The sequence below is a fragment of the Vespa crabro genome, chromosome 1 (assembly GCF_910589235.1).
Source record: "Vespa crabro chromosome 1, iyVesCrab1.2, whole genome shotgun sequence".
NCBI classification, from domain to species: Eukaryota; Metazoa; Arthropoda; class Insecta; order Hymenoptera; family Vespidae; genus Vespa; species Vespa crabro.
Genome location: NC_060955.1, coordinates 21,657,558 through 21,683,378, shown reverse-complemented (window position 1 = coordinate 21,683,378; position 25,821 = coordinate 21,657,558). Strand labels below are relative to the sequence as shown.

The following is a 25,821-nucleotide window of genomic DNA, read 5'->3' as shown; positions in this document are numbered from 1 at the left end:
TCTATATTATATATCTCGATTAAAGGTTCATATATATTAATTATTACGAAATATTACTCTTTCTTTAATTATTTACTAATTAATTGATATATATATATATATATATATATATATATATATATAATTATATATATATATATAATTATTATCTAATTAGTAATATTTAGTAATTATTAATATAATAGTTATGTACCTCTATCCCTTCTTAAATTTAATTAATAATATAGCGAGAGTAAGGAAAATAGTAATCCAGATAAAAGTGGCAATAAAACCATTGTAGACTGAAGACTGTGATATACTCCAGCCTCTAGCTAACATAGTTCTCATTGATTCGGTACTCTTCGTTAATGGAAGAATAAAACTGATATAACTAAGAACAGGATGCATTCCTTCGACTGGCCAAATTATTCCACATAACATAACCATCGGTAAGAAGGATCCCATTGCAACGTAAGTTGCACTTCTTTCATTTTCACAGAAACAGGCTATAACAAATCCTACAAACATAAATCAAATAAGATTGAGAGTGAAGAAATGAATCAGGAAGAATATATATATATATATATTTTAATCGTAAATATATATACCAAAACACATTCCACATAATCCTGTGAGTATAGTTAACAATGAAACCCAGCCGATATTACCCTCGCAAGTAACTTTGAACACAGCGAAGCTAAAAATCAATACCATTAGAGTTTGTCCAGTCATTACTACGAATTGCGTTGTCACTTGACCAAATAATATCTCAGGACCAGTTATACCTATGGAAAAATTATTAGTTAATATTTTGATATATCAATCGAAATTGATTGTCGTTTAAATAATGAAATTTACCAGATACCAAACTTCTCTCCAATAAACCTTCGTTCCTTTCTAATAACATTGCTCCGGATGTGATAGCAACCGATAGGAAAAAGATAATACTAAAAGATTTGTAATAATTATAACAAATTTTTTTTTTTTTTAACGATATTGAAATCTTTCATACGCGCGTACAAACACATGTAAGACACGTACAGACACATGTAATTCGAAGACTTACGTCAAAATAATTCCTGGTGCTGCAAAGTCAGTGAAATTTGGATTCAGAGGTCCATAGATCGGTGTTTTAAACTGCATGATGAAATTACAAGATTAAAGATGAATGATATAATTTTAATTAATCGATAATTATACGTATCTATCAACTTACATCTAAAGGTATGCTAGTTAATTTTTCACTATAGTTACATGCAACAGTAACGTCACGAGCAAAATCGAAATAGGAATACAGGATACTCCTTTGCAAGAGTTGGCCGATTTGTTGATCTAAAAAAGAAGAAATAAGAAAAAGTCAGAATTTTTAAAGCAAACAAAGAATTGTTAATATACGAAAATTACTCGACATATCCATAATGATGTTCATCGACGAGTATACAAGATCCCAATCTTCCACATCTTTGCCATATTTTATCCTTGTAATTAGAGCTTCCGTGTAATTTTCTGGGAATGATATAACACCCCAAACCCAGCCCTTTTGTACGGCATATTCGGCTTCTTCTTCAGTTTCATAAGGTAAAAAGATCAAAGATCTATTCTTTAAATGATCCAAGAATCGACAACTTAGTTGTGAGGTATCACAGCCAAACGTTGGTATACACATGTCCGTACTATTCTTAAGTTCTTTGTTTATGATTGCCATTTTCAAACCAGTGGGATCCTTTCCGATAGAGATACAAAATAAGACGATTTGTATTACCGGTAAACCAATGATGAACGCCATCATGCTAAATAAAATGAAAATTGTTAATATTGTTGATTAGAATGACGTTATTGCTGTGAAATATAGATATTTACCCAACATTTCTCCACATCCATAAAAAGTTCTTCCAGATTAACGCCTTCATATGTTGTGGATTTAACATGCTGAATTTAAATGAACTTTTTTCCTCCGGTGGTAATTCCGGTAACTATAAAAATAAATGCGATTTCAAAGGAAAAAAAAAAAAAGAAAAGACAAAAGAAGAAGAAGAAAAAGAGAACAAAAATAAAGAAAAAATAAAATATAATTCAATCTCAAGAACTTGTTATATTAACTCGTGACTTTTAAATCTTACATTTCCGTCATCCATAACTACTATGCTCCTTCTTCGACTAGAAATACTAACGTTGTCACCAAACTCGCCACTCATCTCCTCATCAACGTCCTATAATCGAGAGAAAAAGATAAATCGACGTAGATAATGATTTTATATAATCGATAGAAGAAAGATGAAATTGGTTATTACAATTTCCGGTGGGACACCTGTAACACTACTGAGAATACTACTTCTCCTTCTGAGACCCATGTTCTGACGTTTGCTGAGTTTTAAAAAGACTTCCTCCAGAGTATCCAATCTATGCATTTCCATTAGCTTAGTAGGTGATTCTTCAGCAAGAAATTTACCTCCTCTCATCAGTCCAATTATACTAGCTTGTCTGGTCTCCTCGATATAATGTGTCGTTATGATTATTGTCTTTTTACCATCTTTCGTTAAATGAACCAAATGATTCCAAATATTTTGACGTAAAACAGGATCAACTCCTACGGTTGGCTCATCAAGTATTAAAAGTTCTGGATCGGTCAATAATGCTGCAGCAAATGAAACCCTTCTCTGTTGTCCACCAGAAAGATTCTTTATAAAACGATTCTCCGATGGTAATTCCAAGAACTAAAATAATACATATTAAAGCGATCTCAAAAGATATTTCAATTTTTTTTTTTTTTATATCTTAAAAATCTAGAAATTAGAATATTGTTTATTAAAAATATTAAAAGTATGTTACCTTTAAGAGGAATTCCAATTTCTCGTCAATCTGTTCGGTCGATATACCTGCGATCCAGCCAAAATATAAAAATGTTTCTTTTATCGAAAATTCATTGTAAAGTGCAATTTCTTGTGGCATGTATCCTAATCGTGAACCAGGTACACCTGATTCCTTTGATCCTGGCCTACCACCTAATACCCAAATTTCTCCAGAATTAAGACGTCTTCGACCCACAATGCAAGATAATAATGTGGTTTTTCCACAACCACTGGCACCAAGGAGACCATAGCTAAAACGATATTATTTATGAAAGATACGTCGGATATATATATATATATATATATATATATATATATATATATTTCATGTTATTTAATTCTTATTTATTAATTCTTATTTATTATAAAATTAGCGAATATATTCGCTATTTTTATTCCTAGTTCTTCCATAAAAGAAAACGAAAAAGAGAGAAAAAAAAGCATGAATTATCATAAAAAAATTTCTCATTGAATAATTCCATTTAATAATTCATTCTATTTCATATGAAAGAAAAAGGAAAGAATATATGTCAAATCCTAAATGATTTCATACATACTATCTTGTTTTATATTTTTATTGTCATTACGTGAATCCCAAGTTGGCCGATTATAGTAAATTAATAAATAAAAAAGATATATTGATAATAACAATGATAATAATAATACATAGAATTATTATCGATGATAAGTAATTTAATAATTAAATTATTTCATATATTTTCTTTTATATATTCTATTTGCTTGGGAGTATTTACGATTCATTAAAAAATCAAACGAACAGTACAATTTTAAAAAATTTTTGGAGATAATATTATTAATATTATAAGTTTTACGTAATCAGTACAAAGAGAGAGAGAGAGAGAGAGAGAGAGAGAGAGAGAGAGAGAGAGAGAGAGAGGAAGATATAATATACTATATTTAACGATTTCAAAAGTTTCAAAGTCCAGCTTTATGTAATTATTACTTTAACTAATCCTCTCTGTTTTATTCGTTTCTTTCTTCTTCCTTTTTATTATTTTGTTTTTTTTTCGTTTTTTTTTTACCCCCCTTTAAACTTTCAGAATATTAATATTTCACTTACATTGCGCCTTTAGGCACTGTCATGTTGAGTCCGTCAAGAACAATGTTTGAATTTTTTTTCGGTCCATACTTTTTACATGCCCTTCTAACACAAACCGCTTGCCTTCTTCTCGTATCCAAGGTCGAAGTTTGCGTTTGGAACTGAGTTCTCCTTGTTTTCAACTCCAACGAGGCTGTTGGTATTATAGGTGTTGCATTTGGCACATCCATCTTCTTTATATCCAAAGAGTAAATACAAAAAAAGAAAAAAAAAAAGAAAACAAATGAAAAATAAGAAGAGAGCAAATAAGGTAGAGAATGTGTATATATATATATATATATTTTTTTTTTTATTTTCAAGGAGAATATTTTGATCTAAAATATTTTAATTATTTTCGTTCCTTTTTTATTTAAATATAAAGATAAACTTGCATATGAATAATTCATGTATTTCAATATAAAATCATTGACGTCATTGAAATCAACGGAAGTTCATCGGAAAGAAAATATTTATTTAAAATAAAAAAGGTCGACATAAATTTTCGATCAAGAGTTGTTTTACTTCGTCTCTTTTTTTTTTTTTTTCCTTTTTACTTTCTTTCTGCCTTGGCAATTTGTTATTTATTTTTCTTTTTATATCGGAATTATATACAAACTGAGATATCACGCAAGAGTAAAGTAACACGCGAAATATCGGTCGATCATCAAAACTGTATAATATGTTATATTTTGTGTCGTAAGATGTTATGAAGTCATGTGTTAAGTTATACTGAACGTTACATTATATTAATGCATAGATGTGAAGGAGAAAGAAAAAGAGAGTAAGACGATACGGTAGAGGCGGGTAAAACCGACGATTAAAAATGAAAGTAATGATTCATGTTATAAAATAAAAGTATGCAAAACAAATATTGTATCTCACATTTTATAGATCTTTTCTTTTGATCGATTTAAGCATTTCTATTATCATTAATTTTTCGTTTCTTTCATTCTCTAATGAAAGTATCGTTAAACTTTTTTTTTTTTTTTTTTTTTTTTTTACAAAATCCATTTTCTTTTTTCACGTTAAAATGACGATTAATAATATCAAATGAATTTGTATTTCATAATCTTGAGACAATTTTTCTTTTATCATTGCTTTCCTTTCTTTTTTTTTCTCTTTTGCTTTATTAATATTTTCCTTAGGGATTTAATTGATCGCGAAAGTAAATTGTTCGTTCGATCAATGATAAAACTTTTGAGATAAATTCTTCCGGGTTTAGAAAGAGATAGACAACGAGTTGTAACAACAATTATCAAGTAAAAGTTTTTCCGTTGGAACTATGAAAACATGCGTTTGGTGCCACATAGATTTGCGTTGCAGCATCCATAATAGGGAGACACGTCAGATTAACACGGTACATACGTGATGGAAATGAAAAATTCTCATTCTCGACGATATGTCTTCTTCCGTTCTATGTTTAATAGCCATCAAACGTATATCGCGTAATTCGTCAGTGATGTAACTCACACTTTGTAAGTCGAACTCTCACTCTTATTAGTAATCTCTCTCGAGCAGTAAACCTTTCTCCTTAAGAGTTTTCGATCTGTTCGATTTCGAAACGATCTCTTGATTTTCTTCCAGTTGTGTAGTTCGTAATGGATCAAAAAAAAAGAAAGAAAAAAAAAAAAAGAAAAAAAAAGAAAAAAAAGAACAAAGAAAAAAAAAACAAAAAGAAAAATAAGATACAAGTTTCGAGAAGACGTTATTAATTTCATAGACGACTGAATAATCAGAATTGTTTTTCTTTTTTTCTCTCTCTCTCTCTCTCTCTCTCTCTCTCTCTCTCTCTGTCTCTCTTTTATTTTTATTCTTCAATTTTTCTTTTCTTTTCTCTTTTCTTTTTTTTTTCTTTTTTATTTTTTCAATTAATAGATGCATAATAATAATAATTTTATTAAATAAAGTTCCCTGTGAAATATAGCGAGGTAGTATTTATATTTTTCTTAACGATTTTTGTTTTTTCTTATTTCTTTTTCCTTTTTTTTTGTTTTTGTTTTTGTTTTTTTTTTTTTTTTTTTTTTTTTTAGCGCGTTAAAATTCGAAAACGAGAAAAACATATCGATGAGTACAATAAAAATTTCGTTATATTCTTTATAATAATTCTTTGTTAAATTCTACGGGCTCAGTATCAAGAGTCACTATTTACGACGTAAAATTCTCTCAAAAGGCCGGAAATATCGTTTTCTCTTTCTTCGGTTATATTTTATATGTCAATATTCACGTTCTCAAGATCTTACATCTATACACGTACAAACAGTGAAATCATCTTATGAGTGTATCACGATATTCTGATCTGAGTGGATACCGAATAGAATATATACGTAACTTTTATACGGATTTTATTTTTTCATTCATCTACATACTCAATCAACATTTTAAAAAGAAAAAACATTTCACAATGGCCGAATATGTTTTGCATTTTATTTATATTTATTCTATCCCGATATTTATTCTATCCTTTTTCTTAAATAATAAATATTTATGCATTGAAAAAGAACTTAGATTTTTTTTCTCTTCCATAAATGACACGGTTAATGATTTATACATGTTTTTTTTTTTTTTTTATGCAGGGATACTTTACAAATATTTTACAAAAATCTTTCTTCGATGAAATGTTGAAAATGTTGAGAAAAAATAAAACGAAGAAAAGATAAAATGAAAAGAAATAATTCGAATGACGAAATGTTTTTATTCATCAACTTTTTGACCTACGCTTTTTGCAAAGAATAAAAATAGTCGTTAAAGAAATTAAGATCTTTCAAAAAAAGATCTTTCACATGAGCTCTTTCGAGAACTTTTCAAAAGAACGAAGAAAAAAGAAGAAGAAGAAAAAAAAAGAAATAAACGGAGATAGTTCGATGACCCTTCGTATAACTCGTGAACGAGATTATCGTGCGCAGGTTCAATACGAGTTAACTCGTGAATGCAACTGGAATGAAATGGAAAGCGATCGCGTATCTATGATACATAATACACACGTTAAACTATATATACTGTACATACACTAACGTATATCTGACGTATCAATAGGAATATCTCGGACAGTGTCTGGGTAAGACTTAGCCAAGAGAAAAAACAAAAAAAAAAAAAAAGAAAAACAAAAAAAAAATATTCATTATGACGATCGTTACGGCGCTCAAAAGTAGCCATATTATTCTACAATTTTATTCCTCGATCTTTCAACCTGTATTCACGTGATGATTATGATAATGACAATGAGAATAATTACGAGAGAAATTTTTTTTTCTTTTTTATTATTTTCAACAGGTGAAACAATTTGCTCGTTTCTTAGAATGTGAAAGAGGGAGAGAGAGAGAGAGAGAGAGAGAGAGAGAGAGATAGAGAGAGAGAGAAAGAGAAAGAAAATCATAGATCGCCATCCATCATTTTCTTTTTTTTTTTTCTTATTCTTTCGATGTACGTGTACATATACGTATGCGTACAAGTAAAAAAAAAAAAAAGAAAAAACACATTACATTCAACGATACAGATAAGGATGAAGAAAACTACTAATGATGACTATAACAAGCGCGAATAAAAAAAAAAGAAGGATAAAGCAAAATTTTCCAAAGATACAGAGAAACCGGTAATGGCTATGACAATAATAATATACGAACGATATAGAAACGATTTCGTCGATATTCTATGTATTATTCCGTTAACATCATTTCAAAAAAATCACTTATTTTCTTTTGAACGATATAGATGAATTTCATGTTGAGTCAATTTCATGGAAATGAAAATGACGCTTAATAAAATGCCGATATTTTGTACGTAAACATTTATTTATATCTTATGCATTTGCATTGACATTTGAAAACAGATTGAAAGAGAAAGATAAAGAACAAGGATTCTAACTCGATACCTCTTTTTTTTTTCCACGACATTTATGAAAAAGCAAAAAAAAGCAAACGAAATTAAAAATTAAAAAACTAAAAAAAGAAAAGGAAAATGTTCACCGATCTAAAGAAAAAGAAAGAAAAAAAAAAAAAAAAAAAGATGTCACTGACCTGTGTACTTGATCGCTAAAATTTCTTAGAAACTTTCAGACTGAAGACACAAAGAGTTATGATGATCCTTTTGTTCCTTTGATCTGATCGATTCCTTATCGTAGCACTACATTAAATGTTCCATCATATAAGAATTCCATCTTGATTTATATTAGAAAATAATATGGAAAATTAAGAAAGGATGATAACGTAGAAAAATCACCAATTACGAACACTTCAAGCAAAGTCAAGTAATAGAAAAGAATGATAACACTAATACGATACGATAACAATAATAATTATATTAATAATGATGACGATGATGATGATGATAACAATAAGATTGGAAGGAACAGGTAAGACAAAGGATTCTCACCGCACATTCACAAATTCTAAATTCAACTGGATATTCTCTTGCCGTGGTTATTCTTCTAATCGAGAAAAATATAATATATATATAAATACATATATATATACATATATATATGTATATATTATATATTAGAAATAAATGCTCGTCTTTCTCTTTTTTTCTTTCTTTCTTTCTATTCTTTTCTTTTTTTTTTCTTTAAACTGGATCCTCAAATTCTTCTTATTTTTCTATAATCGAATCAATTGGTCGAACTTGAATTCCAAATACATTTCGATGGTTTAATTCTTAAATTCCTCTTCTTCTTACTCACAAAAACGATGACCGGTATAACAACGACGAAAGTTAGTGAACGTGAAAGAGCAAGTGAGAGTGAGAAGAATGAGGAACAAGGAAAGGAAAAGAGAGAGAGATAAAGAGAGAGAGAGAGAGAGAGAGAGAGAGAGAGAAAGAGAATGGAGAGAGAAAGAACGATACGGTCCGTTCGCAATACCAGCGAGAACTGGCTCGATCGCTTGCACGACTGGAGAATCAAAGAGTTGTGCAAGACACCAAAGACGTCTGGTAAAAGACGTCGAGACTGAAGTTAACTGATGTATTGATATAACCATTTGGGTGGGAGAATGAAAATCCAAGAATGGGATTCCCTGGTTGTTTTGTTAAACCTTATCTATTAAACTAATTAAATCTGTCCAATTGAGAATATTTATTATGTTTTATCTTTTTACATGAAAAAGAAAAAAAAAATAATAATAATAAATAACTTCAGTTTTATATATTAAGAAATTTTGTAGAGAAAATAAAAGTTATTCTTTTTTCTTTCTTTCTTTTTTTTTTTTTTTTTTTTTTTTTTTGAATAAATGAAAAATAATTTCTTTAAAGAAAGAATAGGAATAAAGTAAATTTATAAGATCAAATTTAATATTTTGAGTACTATGGAATACGAAGTATATGTATTAGAAATTAACAGCTTCAATTGTGGACTCATATATTCGCGTTAAGCGAATGTTTTCAGTTTACACCACTGTTACAATTAAAAATTAATGTTTAAAATAGATATATACATATATATGTTTCTATATTTATCTTATAGTAGAGCAACGAAAGTAACAGATAACATGTTGTATAGTTAATCGATATCTTGATAGAGTACGCAGTATACAAAAACTTATTCCTCTAAATGCAATTGTTATTAAGATTTGCTTGTCATATAAAAATAATCTCATATAATGTCATATAAAGAAAATATAAAAATAAATATAAAAAGATGTGCATTGAAAAAACTTCGTATGATGACATTATTCAATGAAATATTTTTCACTTCGATTCGATACTATGTTGACAAATTAATTCGTCAATGTTTTATTTTAATATTATTAATATTCCTTCTAAAAAAAAAAAAAAAAAAAATAAATAATTAATAATTTCAAAATGATATATCTAAATGTACATTCGTCTTCCTTTCTTTCCTACAAAATTTTATTCCTTTTTAATAATGACAATATAAATAATAATAATAATATTAATAATAATAATCGTATGATTAATTAACTGTTCGTTTTACTCGAGACAAGTACTGTTTTTCGATCATTATCGAAAAGAGGGAAAAAAAGGGGAAAAAAATGGGAAAAAAAGAAAAGAAAAATAAAAAAAAGAAATAAATACGAAGTGTTGAAACGAGGTGTCGATAAATTAAAAGCAATTAATACGTAAATATTGATATTAACATAGAAAATACAAAAAAGCTTGTAATAAAATATTCCATGCGATAGTCTCAGACATCACATGGCTTACGCGGAGATTAAATTCATAAGTGATAATTCAACAAATGCATCGAGTCGCGAACTGAAAAGACGGATGTTACTTTAGACTTCAGTCAAGGATGTATTTTATCCTTCGGTTATTAATACAGTGCAGCATAGACAACCGGTATTGATTAGTTCCTAGCAAATGTTTTTACTTTTTCGCATTCGTCCTCGTTCGTTTTCTTTACACTTTTTTCATTTATTTTATATTTTAGAATTATCCTTTATTCCTTAGTATTATCCTTTTATTATATATATATATATATATATATATATATATATTTTCCTTCTCAAAATTTCATCGAATCAAATTTACAATCGGAATATAAATCTCTCTCTCTCTCCTTTTTTTTTTTATTTATTCAGTTAAACTCAATTCGTCGTTTGAAATTCACCGAACGTTTTTGTCTCTCTTCGGTAGGAAAAAGTAGAAAAGTCGTCGTTCAGAATTTGCATAGACATAAAAATGCAGAATAGAGTAAGGACGAGTTTTGAAGGACACCGTAAGAACGAGACCTTCGTCGTTCTGTTGGAAGGTTATTTTATTCTTCCAAGTTTGCAAAAAGTTTTGAGAAAAAAATTATCAGTTCGGTGTCAAGGTTCTTTAAATAAAATTCTTCATTGTAAAATTCATTTACCAGATTCAAAACATAAAGAATGATTTCTCCAATGCTCGAAGCTCGAACGAAACGATCGAAAAAATGAAACATTGCAAAATCTTTTTCGTTGAGTTTCATGCAAAAGCAAAATTTCTAAACGAAAGCGATATTTATAATTTTCTCATCGAAATCATCGTAATCTCGTAATTTTGGTCGATTAATTCTTACTTATGATTACATAACACAAGTAACTCTGATTGATTAGAAGATTCTCTTACGTGTTTAGAATTTGATCGATTATACATAAATATTTCGATATAATATAATAATAATAAAATAAAATCTATAGTATATATTATATGTATTCCGTATATATATATATATATATATATATATATATATATATATATATGTATACATATGTAATATAATAATGCTTATAATAGTAATATTTATATGATGTAATATCACCTTCATAATATAATAATATATATATATACATATATATATATATATTATATAATATCTATACATATGACATAATATGTTTTTATCGCAAATTAGCGATAATTTAAATTTCCATTTTTATTTATTCATCTAATTTGTTAACATTAGGATCAAATTACAAACGAATTAAATTTAGATTTAAGATTTTTATTTATTTATAATGTATTATTCGTTAGAAATTTAAGGAAAAGTTTTATGATATTTTGATTCTTTAAGATATTTTGTGTTATATCTACCATTTAATGATGAATATTTATTCGAATTAATATTAAAAGAGACAAGTTTGATATTGATAATATCTGTCATTATATATTTCATATTTTTTAGATTTTATCATGAACGAATCAATTTATAAAAAAAAAAAACAATCGATTTATAAAAATTTATAAAAATAGATCTTTTTATAATATAGTGTAAAAGGTGCAATTAAAGCAATCAAATATTTTTAAATAAAGTTTATAATAAAGAATTAGTAAAAGTATGAATGTATAATTTGTGTGATGAAATATTTTATATAATAACATGGAGAAAATATTCAACTTACGTTAGATCTTACCTAATTCTCTCTCTCTCTCTCTCTCTCTCTCTCTCTCTCTCTCTCTCTCATTTCTAAAAAAAATAAAATACAATCTATAAATATATATATATATATATACACAAAGTTTCCTTTTATATTACTTATACTTACACATTATTGATACACATTATATATTACATTTTCTTCTTATTATTATATTACATTAAAAATATTATATATTATTATTATTATCTATTATAATATATTATATTTTATATATTATTTTTATATCATTTAAATTTATTATTATATTAATTCATTCATTGTGTACTTTATATATTTACTATTATACATTTATATAATTGCAATAGTATTCTTGAAATAGGGAATCATTGGCGTATAATTATTTAAATGAAAAAGTCAAATTCTTTTGCTTAAAATTCCTCTCTTCAATAAAACCAATTTTCTTTTTTTTTTTTTTCTTTTTCTTTTTCTTTTTTTTTACCATTAGTAACACTCTTTTCATATAAAAATACGATTTCATTTGTATATTTTTATTATATGCGTTTCGAATATATTAACCAATAAATTGCTATCCATACATAAAAATCGTACATTTTTAATGTCATGACATCTTAATAATATGAAAATATTTACATATATAAATACATTTTGTTTCCGATTATTATACGATACATTAATTCTTTTTCTATCGCAATATAATAATTCTAGACTTAAAACAGCTATCAAAAAGTGAATATGAACGAATATCGTCGAAAAAAAAAAAGAAATTAAATATTATTGAAAAGAGAGGAAAATAAAAAGAAACAAGTGTCTCTCTCTCTCTTTCTCTCTTTTTCTCTCTTTTTATTTTTCTATTCGAAGATAATTATTATGCAAAGTATTATTGTAAAAAAAGAATAAATACTGTATATGACAAGATAATTATTTTGTCATCCTTCATTACATATATGTTGATAACATCTAATTCTCTTCTTAGTTGACCTATGCACCGAGCATAAGAAAACGAGACGCTCACTTAAGTCGTATATTATGTATTACGCATGAATAATTTACAAGAACAACAAAGAAAGAGAGAGAGAGAGAGAGAGAGAGAGAGAGAGAGAGAGAGAAACAGAGAGAGATAGAAATTACAAATGGAAAATTTCTTTGATTTGAAGATGACCTTGAATGATAGCAGAATTCTATTATTTATTGTCATCATCAGCTTTGTTCACGATATCTTAAATATAATATAACGTAAAGCACATATATAATATATATGTAAAATATAAGAAGAATTTTTTTTATAGAAAATAGAATTGAGAAATAAGAAAAGAGATAGTATGAGTAATATATTGTATCTATAAAGCATATTCGAAAGATTATTATTATATTTCACGTGATTCACTCACCCACAAATGGAATGAAAAAAAAAAATGTTTGAGAGAAAAGGCGAAGGTGCAAATGTAAATGTATATATATATATGTTTGCGTGTGTGTGTGAATATATCTAACATAACATCTATATATGTACGTAGAAATGATTTACTTGATAATGGGCATTCTCGAGCTATTGAAAATCAAAATTATTTTCAAGCAATTTTTTAATAACAATAATATCGTCGTTATTCAGAAAGTACATGTGCGTATTCGAAAGGCAAGTATTATTGATCGATCCATCGATCATATTTAGATTGAGAAACGGAAAGAAAAATATTTCATTCGTAGAAAAAAATTGATGATTATATTTTGATGTGATTAAAAAACAAAATGAAATTTAAAAAATAGCCTGCTATTTATTCGGTCAATTTCAATTTTTAAACATTTAATCAATATTTTCAAAAATCTATTATATTTTATTATATTTTATAATAAAATATTGTTACGTAATATAAGTGACTTCAAACGTAAATTTTATGCAACTCTGACGCAACCTTAATATAGAATTATATATATATATATATATATATATATATATATATATATATATATATATATATACTCATCATTTATTTTACAAAATATTTATTATTAATTAAAAAATAAATACAAACGATACGGGTATAAATTACCGATTACAATAAATACGTGAATTCGTTATTGCATGAATGCTTAATTCTTCGATGCATGATATTTTTCTTTAAAAAAAAAAAAAAAAAAAAAAAAATAGAAAAATTTGCACATATAAAACAAAAAAAAATGAAATAATTACATGATTATTATCATAATGTATATATTTTCTTCGAACAAAAACAAACTTACTGTATATATTTAATATTATGCATCAAATTACGTTTGAATTTATTATTATGTTGTAACTTCTCAACTGTACGTAGTTAAGGATTAACGATTCAAGTTTGTAATTTCTGTCTTTCTCTTTCTCAAGAGATCATATAGAATCTACATCATATGTTAAATACCAGTTTACAAGTAATGCCCATATAAACACAATACCAATAATGTTGTTTAAGTGTAAATTTCGTTAAACGATGATACTGACATATTTTCAATCAGTGACAAGGTCAACCGGTTTGAGATCAAACTGGTTTTCGTTTTACATTTTCTTGGACCTAATTCCACGATGCACAAAGAGAACGAAAAAGAGAAAGATGAAGAGAGAGAGAGAGAGTGGGGCAGGGGGTAAAGAGAAAGAGAGAAAAAGAGAATATTCAATTCTAAAAAGCATCAATTCTAAATATATTAATAATTTAATTGTAATGCGTTTGAAATGAAAGTCTATCGTATCTGAAAATAATAAAATCGAATATAATGATTAAATGACAATATCAACGTTAGATTCGCATTTCTATCCTGTATTCGAGATTAGAGGTCAGTCTTGTGAATCATTTGCATGTTGATACCTGTTAAACGTGTTAATGTTTGTTTTCTTCTTCATTTTTCTTTCTTGTTTTTTTTTCTTTTTTTGTTTTTTTGTTTTTTAATTATCCATCTGAGGATAAAAATAATTAACGATGCAGATGAGATTTTATGACGTTGACTTACAACCAATTATTATTACTATTGGTATCTCTATTTTTAAACTTTAACATTCGGATCATTATTGCTGAAAAAAGATTATATCATTTTTTTTGGGCTTATGGTCGTTAGAACGTCATGGATTATATATGATGAAAGAGAGTTAGAAATCTGTGCCGTAATACAAACCAATGCATATATGTTGTATTCTTCACGCGTGAAAAGCTTTCTCCTAATATCTTCATAATACTTTCGCTTCATGAGCAACCAAAAAGAAGAGAAAAAGAGTAAGAAAGAGAGAGAGAGAGAGAGAGAGAGAGAGAGAGAGAGAGAGAGAGAGAGAGAAAGAAAGAAAATGAAATTCATGCAAATGGTCGTTACATTATAAAATATTTCGTTACACTAGTGAGATAAGTGGATTTAAACTGGTCAAGTTTTATCAACGAGCCAAAAAAAAAAACAAAAAAATCTATATAAATTTATAATATTATAAATGACACGGAAATTCAAGTATGCTTCGGCAAGAACGAATTGACTGTTGAAAATCCATGATTGATTGCAAGAAACGTCCTTACTTTATTACTTTATCCATATTTTTTCCTTCCACTTTTTCAATGAGAATACTGTAGTAAACAAGTTCTTCTTACCGAATCATAATAGAAAAGAAAAAAAAGAGATATTATATCATTCCATTTATCGAAGATGATTGATAATATAATTATAAATGTTAGGAAACGTATTATAATCTATACGTACTATGATCATAAAATGAATTACTATAATAAAAAAACCTTGGACTAATCTTTTTTTTGTTTTTTTTTTGTTTTGTTTTTTTTTTTGTTTTTTTTTTTTTTTTTTTTTTTAATGAAACAAGACGATAATCGACTTTTATGCAAATAGAAAAATTTGTTATTGTAGATATCTTCTATACCAACGTAAGGAAACTATTTTATCGATAGAATGTAATAACGAAAACTACTTTATCTACGTTACCTATGTGTGATATTGTACGATCGGTAAGATAGAAAAGTGAATTTTTCATTTCTTATTTTTAACTGCCGATAATGCAGTTTGGGTTTCTTTGAAATGAGACAATATGCAACCAGACATACACTCATAGATGTTCGGTTGATAGTAATCCGGCGTAATGAATTACCGTTAGAAATAAATACCACTGAAAAAAATTCCCCCCCCCCATTTTCAAGCAGTCCAGTCCACTCTCAGAACTGGTCGAACGATACCAATGCATAGAATAAGATAAACCAGTCAGTTAAAGTTTGTACGTGAACATTAAAAGGAATTGTTTCGGTTAAACATTTGGATAAATCTAACAGTCCTTTCAATATTGTCATACCGTGTGCATCTATCTCGTTACTTCTTGAATTAATTTTAATCCTTCAGTCTTTTTAAATTCATAAGAAAATTTCTTTTTAAAAAATATTTATTTAATGAAGTGAGTGTTACTGTTAAAAAAAGGTTTCTTACAGTTAGAAAAATTTAGAAGAAGAAAACAGTGAATCTCTCGAACGTCAAAATTTTTTATAAAACTCGAACGGAAAACGATTTTTATATAATTTCGTCAAAATTATAAAGAAAAATAAAGTGCGTCAACCGTGACAATAAACATAGAAAATTATAATTTAAAAAGTTCTCTTCATAATCAAGAAGAATATCATCAGAAGTATTTGATCTATTTTTTTAAAAGGTATGTGAACAATTAAAAAGTAAGTGAAAAAATAGATTATGCTAGTTTCATTTAGAGAAAGTTCTTGTGATCTAATTAACGTGATGTTTAATAATAATTGAAATTTGACAATACGTAATGTCTTCTTTTATTCGCAAAAATTTTCTATTTTAAATTATAGTTAATCATAGAATTGATTTCATCGATAAGAATATTCCACATTTCTCATAAATTTCATTTTACGATTTCTGACCAAGAAAATTTATTATAACCATCGTAAATACAAACTTGTCTAGTAGATACTAACCTTCTCTTTACGTGAAATCTAGGTTCTCGAGAATCATGATAAAATACCTCATCGTATGTTAGTAATCGCTTACTATGTAAGTGTAACTAAAGATAAATTTCAAATATAAAATATATTTTCTCGACAGTTTTTATTTCCTTTCTTTATTTTCATTCCAATTTCAATTTTCTCGAATCATTGGAATGACGTTATAGGCAAGCGCATGTAGGCGAAAAGGAAAAAAAAAAAAAAAAAAGAAAAGAAATTAACAAAAATAAATTTACTCATTTACTCGTATTAATTTTTCGTAAAATAAATCATCGCTTATTGCAATATTATATGATAGTTTTATATTTCTGTATTTTTCATGTTTTATTTTTCAATGGAATGAGTCAGTTTATCAGCAACTGGTTGATTCGTTGACGTAAGTAAAATATGTTTAAAGAAGAAAATTTTGTCAGCATAAATTTAACTAACATTATTGTTGAAATCGTTAACATTTTTATTTTTCAAGCATATGTTAAATAAAAATCATGATGAAAGTAGCGAAATAAAAATTTCTTTTATTTTATAATTATTCGTATAATTACAGTTTCATATTGGTAAAATTTCTTATTTCTTTCTTTTTTTTCTTTTTTTTTTTTTTTTTTTTTTTTATCTTACTTTTTAATCCTTACTATGGACATAATTATCTAGAGGCTCAGAAAAAAAAAAAAGAGAAAAAACGAAATTCGAAAAGATCAAAATTTTTTCTTAAAAACAATTGGAGAATATAAAAGGATTTATATGAAAAAAGAAATTGAGTGATAAATAATGGAAAGAGAAAAAGGAAGAGGAAGAAAAGAAAAGGAGAGGAAGAAAAACAAGAAATACCATACTTCATTTTACGAATCATTTTTCGTAATTATTATCTTCATAATAATTATTATCAAATAACTCAAAATATACGTGATAATTATTATGGATAATTCAAAAAAGTATTAAAGTTTTAAAGTCGAAAAATAAACGCATCATAATTTTTACTTCTATAACATAAATGAGATAAAAAAGTGACAATGATCGATGTTTTCATTAATATGTATTCAATTCTTTTATGAATTGATTTTGTATCCAAGGACATTTAGTAAAAACAACTTAAAATACATAATATTTAAATTCTGCTGTTTCTTCCTTTTTTTTTTTTTTTTTTTTTTTTTTTTATAATACACATATATCTTCGTAAATGATGCAATTAATTGAAGCATTTATATCTGCGCTTATTTACTTATGAATATATGTATACATTACGTTTTATTATATATACACAGTATTTGTTTTTTCCTTTAACATTTAATTTGTTTATTCATGCTTATTAAAAGTCATATTTAATGTTTATGCGCTATGAATTAATTAGAAATCGCGATATAATTTTTTCAAATGTTTTCATAATCTTAAACTACAAATGTTATTTTGTTCGAATCTCATTGAGAAAATATTAATCAAAGATGTTCGATCATAAATTTGATTTATATTTTTTTCATTATTATATTTATTAATATTTAAGAAAAAGAAAAAAAGAAAAAGTCAAAAACAAAATTCATCTTTCATTCAAACGCATTATTATATATAATTATTACTTCTAACGTGAGAAAGTTAATATCTTCGACCAAATCCAAAAGGAAATTTTTCAGATTATATCGAGTTTATAATTAAAACATTAATTAATTAATTAATTATTTGTACCATAATTATTATTTGTAGCATTTTTAAATAGTGTTATAAAAAAAAAAAAAAAAAAGAAAAAAAAAAACCAATTGAAATTTCGTTCGTAAATATAAAGGAATCGATACAGAAAGTATATTTATATTTGAACAAATATAAATTATTATTCACATTATTATGTCATGTTATTATTAAGGATTAACAAATTATAAAAAACGAAAAAAAGAAATAAAATTTTTCGTTATGAAGCAAATCAAATGAAATATGGAATTAATTCTTATCAAGAAAATTTAAAGCGAATTAATGTTATATTGAATGTCTATATCACGATTGAATCATACTTACGAGTTTTATATGATTATAATGTCAATTCGTGATATTAATATTATTTAATTGCTTTATAAAATACATAATTTTTCATTTATAACTTATAATAATTATTATACGCCTTAAATTTTTCTTAACCAATCGAGTGTTTCTTTTAAAAAAAAAAAAAAAGTTGATTTTTTAAAGGAAAATTATTACAATAACATGAGATAACTGTACCGTAGCAATAAACTTAATCTTAGGTTTAGTAAAGCGAGTTAAAACAAATAACTAAGAGATCCTCTTATCTCGTGGACATAGAAAAATTTAGAAAATTATTAAATATCTATTCAGTTTTGATTAGTTAAGAAAAAAAAAAAAAAAAAAAAAAAAAAGAAGTAAGAAAATAAATAAATAAAAAAGAAAGGAGAAAAAAATTCATAAAAGATTAATAATAATAATTTACCGCATTAATGATCAAAGAAAAATCGTATTTAATACGTACGTGACTTTAATCATCGATTCCCTTATCGTTTATTTAATAATTTCTTATCAATTAACCCGATCCTATCGTAACATTATAAATTTAAAGGAATGCTTTAAAGAGCTTAATTAAAATGATCGAATTATTCATTCGTAACGTGACAATTTTTCTAAACTTTTTTTTATTCCATTTGGAAAGAAATGAAATTTAATGTGTGTATATATTTCAACTATCCACATACACACACATACACACATCGTACACGCAAGCACGTACGGAAGAGTCGTTCGATAAAATGAATAATTGAGTAACTTCAATGACAATAATATTGCTTATATCGAAATACCTCCTTGACACAGAAGACAAATGATTATTAATTATCAAAGTGATTTTAATGAATCTCAAAGATTGGATTTTTAAACGTCAATGAGTCTAATTTAAATAACAATTCTGTTAGATTCTTTTTTTCTTTTTTCTTTTTTTTTTTTCTAAAGAAAAAAGGAGAAAACAAATACGAAATAAACGATCGTTATTAATCATTTCCACGTTAATGATTATATTAATTTAAAGAGACAAATTTGATTGAATCATATGAAAATGTACAAGAAAAAAAAAAAAAGAAAAATATTAAAACGTTGACGTTTGATGAATAATATACAACTATAAACACATAGAAATGCAACAACATGCTTTTTCTCTCCCTCTTTCTCTCTCTCACATACATACACACACTAACACACACACACACACACACTTTCTTATGTAAATAATGATGTTAGAACGTCAATATACTATATAGTCGTGGTTAACCAAGTGTCGGTCATTTTAAGCGATGAAATCCACAGATATGTACGAACTAGCAGTAATATCTAAGGATATTTTAATTTTTCTTCTCTGTAAATATCGATTCAAATCGATTCGATAGAAGTCGATCATTTCGTTTTAATATTTTTAAATTCATTTTTATTATTATATTAATAGATCGTCAAAAGTGAGAAATTTATTTCGGGAGTAAGAAAATGTTCGAGAATCAGGCTATCATTGTGAAGAACGTGACGAAAATTTATGGAAAAGAGTTCAAGATTCTTGACGGATTGAACCTATCAGTCTCGAAAGGTTCCATGTAAGTATTCATTTTAATAGAAATTTCTATTAAAATTTCTATTTCACAAGTCCTATATGTATATAAAAATATATATGAATATTTTTTTTTTTTTATTAAATTTTAATATATATATATATATATTTTTTTTTTATTAAATTTTAATATATATATATACATATATATATATTTTTTTTTCTTCTCCTTCAAAAAGAAAAAAAGAAAAACGCATAAATTCCAAGGTGCAACGAATTGAAAACATTTTGAAGATAATATTAAAATTGCAATTTCCCCCCCCCCTCCAATATTTCTGACATGTATATTTCTTTCATTGGTCTTTTTTTTTTTTTTATTTATTATTTCTTTCCATTTTACATGAAAACAAAAAATAATAATGCCAATAGATATGGATTATTGGGTGCCAGTGGATGCGGTAAGACAACTCTTTTATCGTGCATCGTCGGTATATGTAAGATAAACAGCGGTGATATTTGGGTACTCGGAGGTAAACCCGGTAGTGAAAATTCTGGTATTCCGGGATCAAGAGTCGGTTTTATGCCGCAAAACATCTCCCTTGTAAACGAGTTCTCTACAATAGATGCGTTTTATTATTTCGGAAGAATCAATGGACTGAGAGACGATGAAATAGGTGAGATTCATTTTTAGAAATTTAATTGTCAAAATGAGATAAAATAAGACAAAACAAAACAAAACAAAAGAAAACAAAAGAAAAATATAGAAAAAATGCGAGACAACGGATCCTTGATTAATGAAAAATGCAAATTGGTAGAAGAAAAAAAAAACGGATTATTCCTTCTGCTTTTTCTTCGATGTTCTCTTTTCTTTTCTTTTTTTTTTCTTTTTTTTTCATTTTTCCTTTCATTTTCTTTCTCAAGCATTCCTTGCAATTCGAAATTCATTCGATCTATTTCAGAGGAACGATACGTAGATCTAGCCGAACTCCTGCAATTACCGTCGAAACATCAATTGGTAAAGAATGTGAGCGGTGGCCAACAAAGGAGAATATCCTTTGCCGCTGCACTTCTTCACAGACCTGAGTTATTGATCCTTGACGAACCTACCGTTGGTCTTGATCCGATTTTAAGAGATAAGTAAGAATAATAATTTTTAGACTTTTTCATCAGTTCAATGATAGGACTCAATTTAATTTAATTTTATTCCTTCTTTTTTTTTTTCCTTTTTCTTTATCCTTCTTCTCTCTTCTCTCCCCTCCCCTCCACTCGCCCTCTTCCCCCTTCCCCCTGCCCACTTCCACTCCTTCTCGATCTTTTAATTTCTGATTTATTTTTCTCTTCTAGCATTTGGAATTTCTTAACTAAGATCACGCAGGAGAACGGTGTTACCATCGTCATAACAACGCATTATATCGACGAAGCGAGACAAGCAAACAAGGTAAGCAAAAAAAAAAAAAAAAAAAAAAAAAAAGAAAAACAGAAACGAAAATAAATGATTCTCAATGATTAACAATCTCTCTTTGGATTGTCCAAAGTATATCTTTGTTAGATATATCTCCGTTGATGGACTTTCGACTTTCGTCATTTTCACCTCCGTTAGATATCGTACGAAAAAAGCGTAAAAAAACATTTAATGCGGACCGATTAATTATATTCTCTATAGTTTTCATTTTGGGTAATGGCATATCTGACAACAGCTATAGAAAGTAATCGCTTATAAATATTAAAGATCTTTAAATTAAATTACTCTAGCAATAAATTCTATAATATGTAAGTAATGTAGTATCTACGTGTAATTTTGTATCGAGGAAGAAGAAAAAAAAAACAGAAAAAAGAGAAAGAGAAAAAAAGGAAAAGAAAAAATAAGTCGACCGAGAATAAAAGAAATGTGGTTCTTTACGGTTCGTGAGTTATATCGTACGATAAAATATATATATATATGTCTGCGCACGTGTTTGTAGGTGTGTGTGTCTGTGTGTCTGTGTGTGTAATATATCTTTATATTCTACTTATAAAAAATAAAAAAAATAAAAAAAAAAGAAAAATGAAGGAAAACAAAAATAAAATCAGAGATAAAAAACTGAACGTAAGCATTAAGATAAGAGATAATAAGAGATATTCTAATAAGTCAGATAATAATGATTTATTGAGGATTTGAAAATAAATTAAAAACAAGAAATTGCATAAAACAAAGATAAGAAATTAAATAAATAAATAAATGAATAAATGAATAAATAAATAAATATTAATTGTAAGGATAAATTTTTTAGATCGGTCTATTGAGATCCGGCAAATTATTGGCGGAAACCACGCCGAATCAATTGATGGATCGTTTTCAATGTGATAATCTGGAGGATGCCTTTCTAGAATTGAGCAGACATCAACAAGATAATATTAATAGCAATGTGAATGATAATTCTGAGATGTTAGATGAAACGGAATTTGTGGAAGGTTCAATCAATCTTCCTACAAAATCAATGAATGCCTCTATAAAATCAACTATAAATTTATGTACGTATATATATATATATATATACATATATTGCAGCAAATGTCCTTTTTATTTCTCCAAGGTACTTTTTCTATTTATTTATAAAATGACATGTCATTGTGCGATTTGTGTGTCTCATATTCGTAACCAACAAAAGAAAACAGGAAAGGAAGCGATTAAAATGTGATATAACGGTAACATGTCTTTTTTCTTTTATTTCTTTTTATATTTTCCACGTTCGCTTATTTATTTGAGTACTTTTTTTAAATAATTAAATCGCGTCTTGTTTATATTACATATTCAATCCAAAAATATTTTCTTTATTTTCACGTGTCATTTATCATAATGATGAAAATAAAACGAATAGAAACATATTAGATTTACAACGCATTAACATAAATGAAATAGTGTTCATGAATAAATCAAAGATTGAGTAGAAAATTCTATAATTCTTTATTTCGAATGATTATTATTAATCCTTTAATCCTTCATTTCTCCGTTCAAAATTAATCATATGCTAGATTACCAAATTTTTTTTTTTTTTTTTTTTTTTTAGAAAAAATTAAATTCTTATTTCAGATCTTCTTTTTTTGTTTCTTATAATGTCTAAAATTACAAATCATTTTATTGATAAATTAATTATCAAATACTAGGTTTTTCTAATTTATAAATTTCATACTTATAAATCATACAAGTTTTATATTCTAATTTATATATATATATATATATATATATATATATATATATATATATAAATTATCGCATTTGTCATCGTTCTTTTTTAAATACACGCATTTAATTCACGTTAGCTAGTTTCGTAATATTTCATCTTTTTGATGTTCTGGAATCGTCCCTCTTTTTTTCTTGTTAATCGAAATATTTTATTTTTAGTACCTTTTAAATTTTCTTCATTCTATGCGACACAATAGCACATGCGATATTTATATGCGATAAATACATATAAAATATGTATGTTAATTCTTTTAATAACTTTCTTTTTTATTTTTATAACATACATAAGAAATTTTGATTGAATAATTACAATTCTAATACACATTTAAAAGATTTGACTTGTATAATTAAAATTTTATTCCATTATGAATCGATAAATCTAAACAACATCTAATTTACAAATAATAATTATTGATATATGTTTATTAATTCGTCATATTATAAATTTATTCTTCACGTATGTCATTGATACATTTCTTTTAGTTCTCTTTTTGCAAATACCTAATGTATGTCTTACGAGGAGAAGGATTTTTAACAAGGAACAATTTTTTTTTACAGCTGTGACGTCTCGAAAATTGAAGGCTCTTATAATCAAAAATATTGCACAATTTCTACGGCATCCTGGGTATGATGATTTTTTTTTTTTTTCTATCATTCATTTCTTTCTAATCGAAAAAAATGATCCAATAATCAGCGAGATATACATGTAATAATAATAACAATAATGATAATGATAATGATAATGATATTAACGAGAATAATTGATGATATAATTTTTTACTTACAGAGGAATCTTATTTTCTATAGGATTTCCCATAATCCAACTCCTTGTATTTCATTATTCTTTCGGTCATGATCCTAAAGATTTGTTAATTGGTGTGATTAATCGTGAATCCAATAACTGTGACTTCGGTAAAAATCAAGGAAATATTATTTACACGCAAAACGATATATGCGACTTCCTTGATCTTAGTTGCCGATTTTTAAACGATATAAATAATACCACTGCAAAAAAGGTGAGTAACAAAAATAGTATATACATACTCGAACGATCATATGAAAATAAGATATATCATTTAATGTTAACATTTAATTTACGTCATTATTATTATACCTAACAAAAAATATTATAAATATAAATCGAATAGCTTCGGATGGGAATATATTCTGATGCTATTTGTCCGATACTTTTTTATTTTTTTTTTGTATTGGGATTTATATATTCTTAATGTGTACACATATACACACACACACACACACACACACACATACACACACACATTTATGTATATACGTATTTTTGATATTTTGTTTCTTTTCTTCAATATAATTAAATTCTAACTAATACATATATTCAACAGTTAATTCGATAAATATCATTTATATTTAATATATTATAATAAATAATTTCGTTTATAGATATATATATATATATATATATATATATATATATATATATATATATATATATATAAAAGATGATTGTATTTAATAATCTGTTTTTATCGTAGATATTTTATAATTACCTACCGGAAATGAAGGATGATTTAAGAAAAGGGAAACTTTCTGGAATGATATATTTTGATACAAATTTTACGCACGCTTTGCAAAGGAGATTGATGAATTCGAGATATGTCGAAGATAGGGACATCGAAATGGGAGAGATTAAAATTTGGTTGGACATGTCCAGTAAGTACTTTTTAAAATATATAATTCTTTTTTATTCGATCAAAAAAGAAAAAAAAGGAAACAAAATGGTTCGACTTATCTTTCTTGTTTTTTTTTTTTCTTTTGTCTTTCTCATAGATAGACAAATAGGCCTTTTTTTGAAAAATAAACTTTACGAAACATATTTCGAGAGCATGCGAAATATTATGACGGAATGTCACTTGCCTTCAAAAATTACAAATATACCGTTAAGTGTATGTAAATTGAATTATTCTCACATACGATGATATTTTATTTTGATTGGTATCATTTGAAATTTATACTTTCAGTTTGAGAAACCTATTTTTGGTAAAAAGAACGACGACTATATCAATTTCAGTGCGCCTACTTTTATCTTATCGTGAGTTAAATTATTATTTGTTTTTATTATTTTAATATATATATATAATATTAATCGGCTTAAAAGATATTTAAATCACGCTTAAAATTTCTTCAATATATTTGTTTTCTACTTTTTTTTTCCCTTATTTTTTTAGATTAACTTTTTTCGTAGCAACAGTAATGACAACCATGATATTAATCTCCGACAGGCACGAAGGCATTTGGGAAAGAAGTCTCGTCCAAGGTAAATAAAAATGTACTTTTTTAATGCATACGATTTAACAGAGAATTATTTAAAAAGATATGTGCATTCGA

At 26.3% G+C, this 25,821-nt stretch overlaps 2 protein-coding genes across 8 annotated transcripts in view; one reads left to right on the top strand and one right to left on the bottom strand.

The window, feature by feature from the left end:
* Positions 1-164: 164 nt before the first annotated feature.
* On the bottom strand, positions 165-8,846 carry LOC124426304 (ABC transporter G family member 20). 5 transcript variants are annotated; one of them, XM_046967845.1, is made up of 13 exons: positions 8,296-8,846; positions 7,941-8,046; positions 3,910-4,121; positions 2,809-3,079; positions 2,271-2,693; positions 2,100-2,189; positions 1,840-1,952; positions 1,384-1,769; positions 1,196-1,311; positions 1,046-1,116; positions 838-926; positions 588-764; positions 165-497 (listed from the first exon to the last, which is right to left on the bottom strand). In XM_046967845.1, the coding sequence occupies exons 3-13, from the start codon at positions 4,116-4,118 to the stop codon at positions 196-198; spliced, it is 2,247 nt and encodes a 748-aa protein (XP_046823801.1). In that variant the 5' UTR covers positions 4,119-4,121; positions 7,941-8,046; positions 8,296-8,846; the 3' UTR covers positions 165-195. The 5 variants fall into 5 exon arrangements, with proteins under 5 accessions (XP_046823801.1, XP_046823791.1, XP_046823810.1 ...); XM_046967835.1 differs by having other exon boundaries at positions 7,941-8,846; XM_046967854.1 differs by having other exon boundaries at positions 3,910-4,118; positions 7,941-8,846.
* Positions 8,847-15,937: 7,091 nt separating this feature from the next.
* The window catches only part of LOC124424841 (ABC transporter G family member 20-like), a 12,757-nt gene continuing 2,873 nt past the window's right edge, over positions 15,938-25,821 (top strand). Inside the window, exons 1-12 of one of the 3 annotated variants that reach the window (XM_046964387.1) lie at positions 15,938-16,401; positions 20,139-20,280; positions 20,664-20,908; positions 21,194-21,371; positions 21,579-21,672; positions 22,505-22,745; positions 24,016-24,082; positions 24,245-24,473; positions 24,969-25,146; positions 25,264-25,379; positions 25,455-25,525; positions 25,662-25,750. In XM_046964387.1, the coding sequence (XP_046820343.1) occupies positions 20,177-20,280; positions 20,664-20,908; positions 21,194-21,371; positions 21,579-21,672; positions 22,505-22,745; positions 24,016-24,082; positions 24,245-24,473; positions 24,969-25,146; positions 25,264-25,379; positions 25,455-25,525; positions 25,662-25,750 (1,612 nt within the window). In that variant the 5' untranslated portion in view covers positions 15,938-16,401; positions 20,139-20,176. Of the gene's footprint in view, positions 16,402-19,894; positions 20,281-20,663; positions 20,909-21,193; positions 21,372-21,578; positions 21,673-22,504; positions 22,746-24,015; positions 24,083-24,244; positions 24,474-24,968; positions 25,147-25,263; positions 25,380-25,454; positions 25,526-25,661; positions 25,751-25,821 lie in introns of those variants that run through there. The other 2 variants (XM_046964395.1, XM_046964378.1) reach the window with 2 other exon arrangements.

Excerpts from the sequence above, each read along its gene's own strand:
- LOC124426304 (XM_046967827.1), bottom strand. The coding sequence starts at position 5,358 with ATGGCTATTAAACATAGAACGGAAGAAGACATATCGTCGAGAATGAGA. Across the intron at positions 765-837 it reads GGAGAGAAGTTTGGTATCTG|GTATAACTGGTCCTGAGATA; the intron begins GTAAATTTCATT and ends ATTTTTCCATAG. Across the intron at positions 498-587 it reads ATTATGTGGAATGTGTTTTG|GATTTGTTATAGCCTGTTTC; the intron begins GTATATATATTT and ends TTATGTTTGTAG.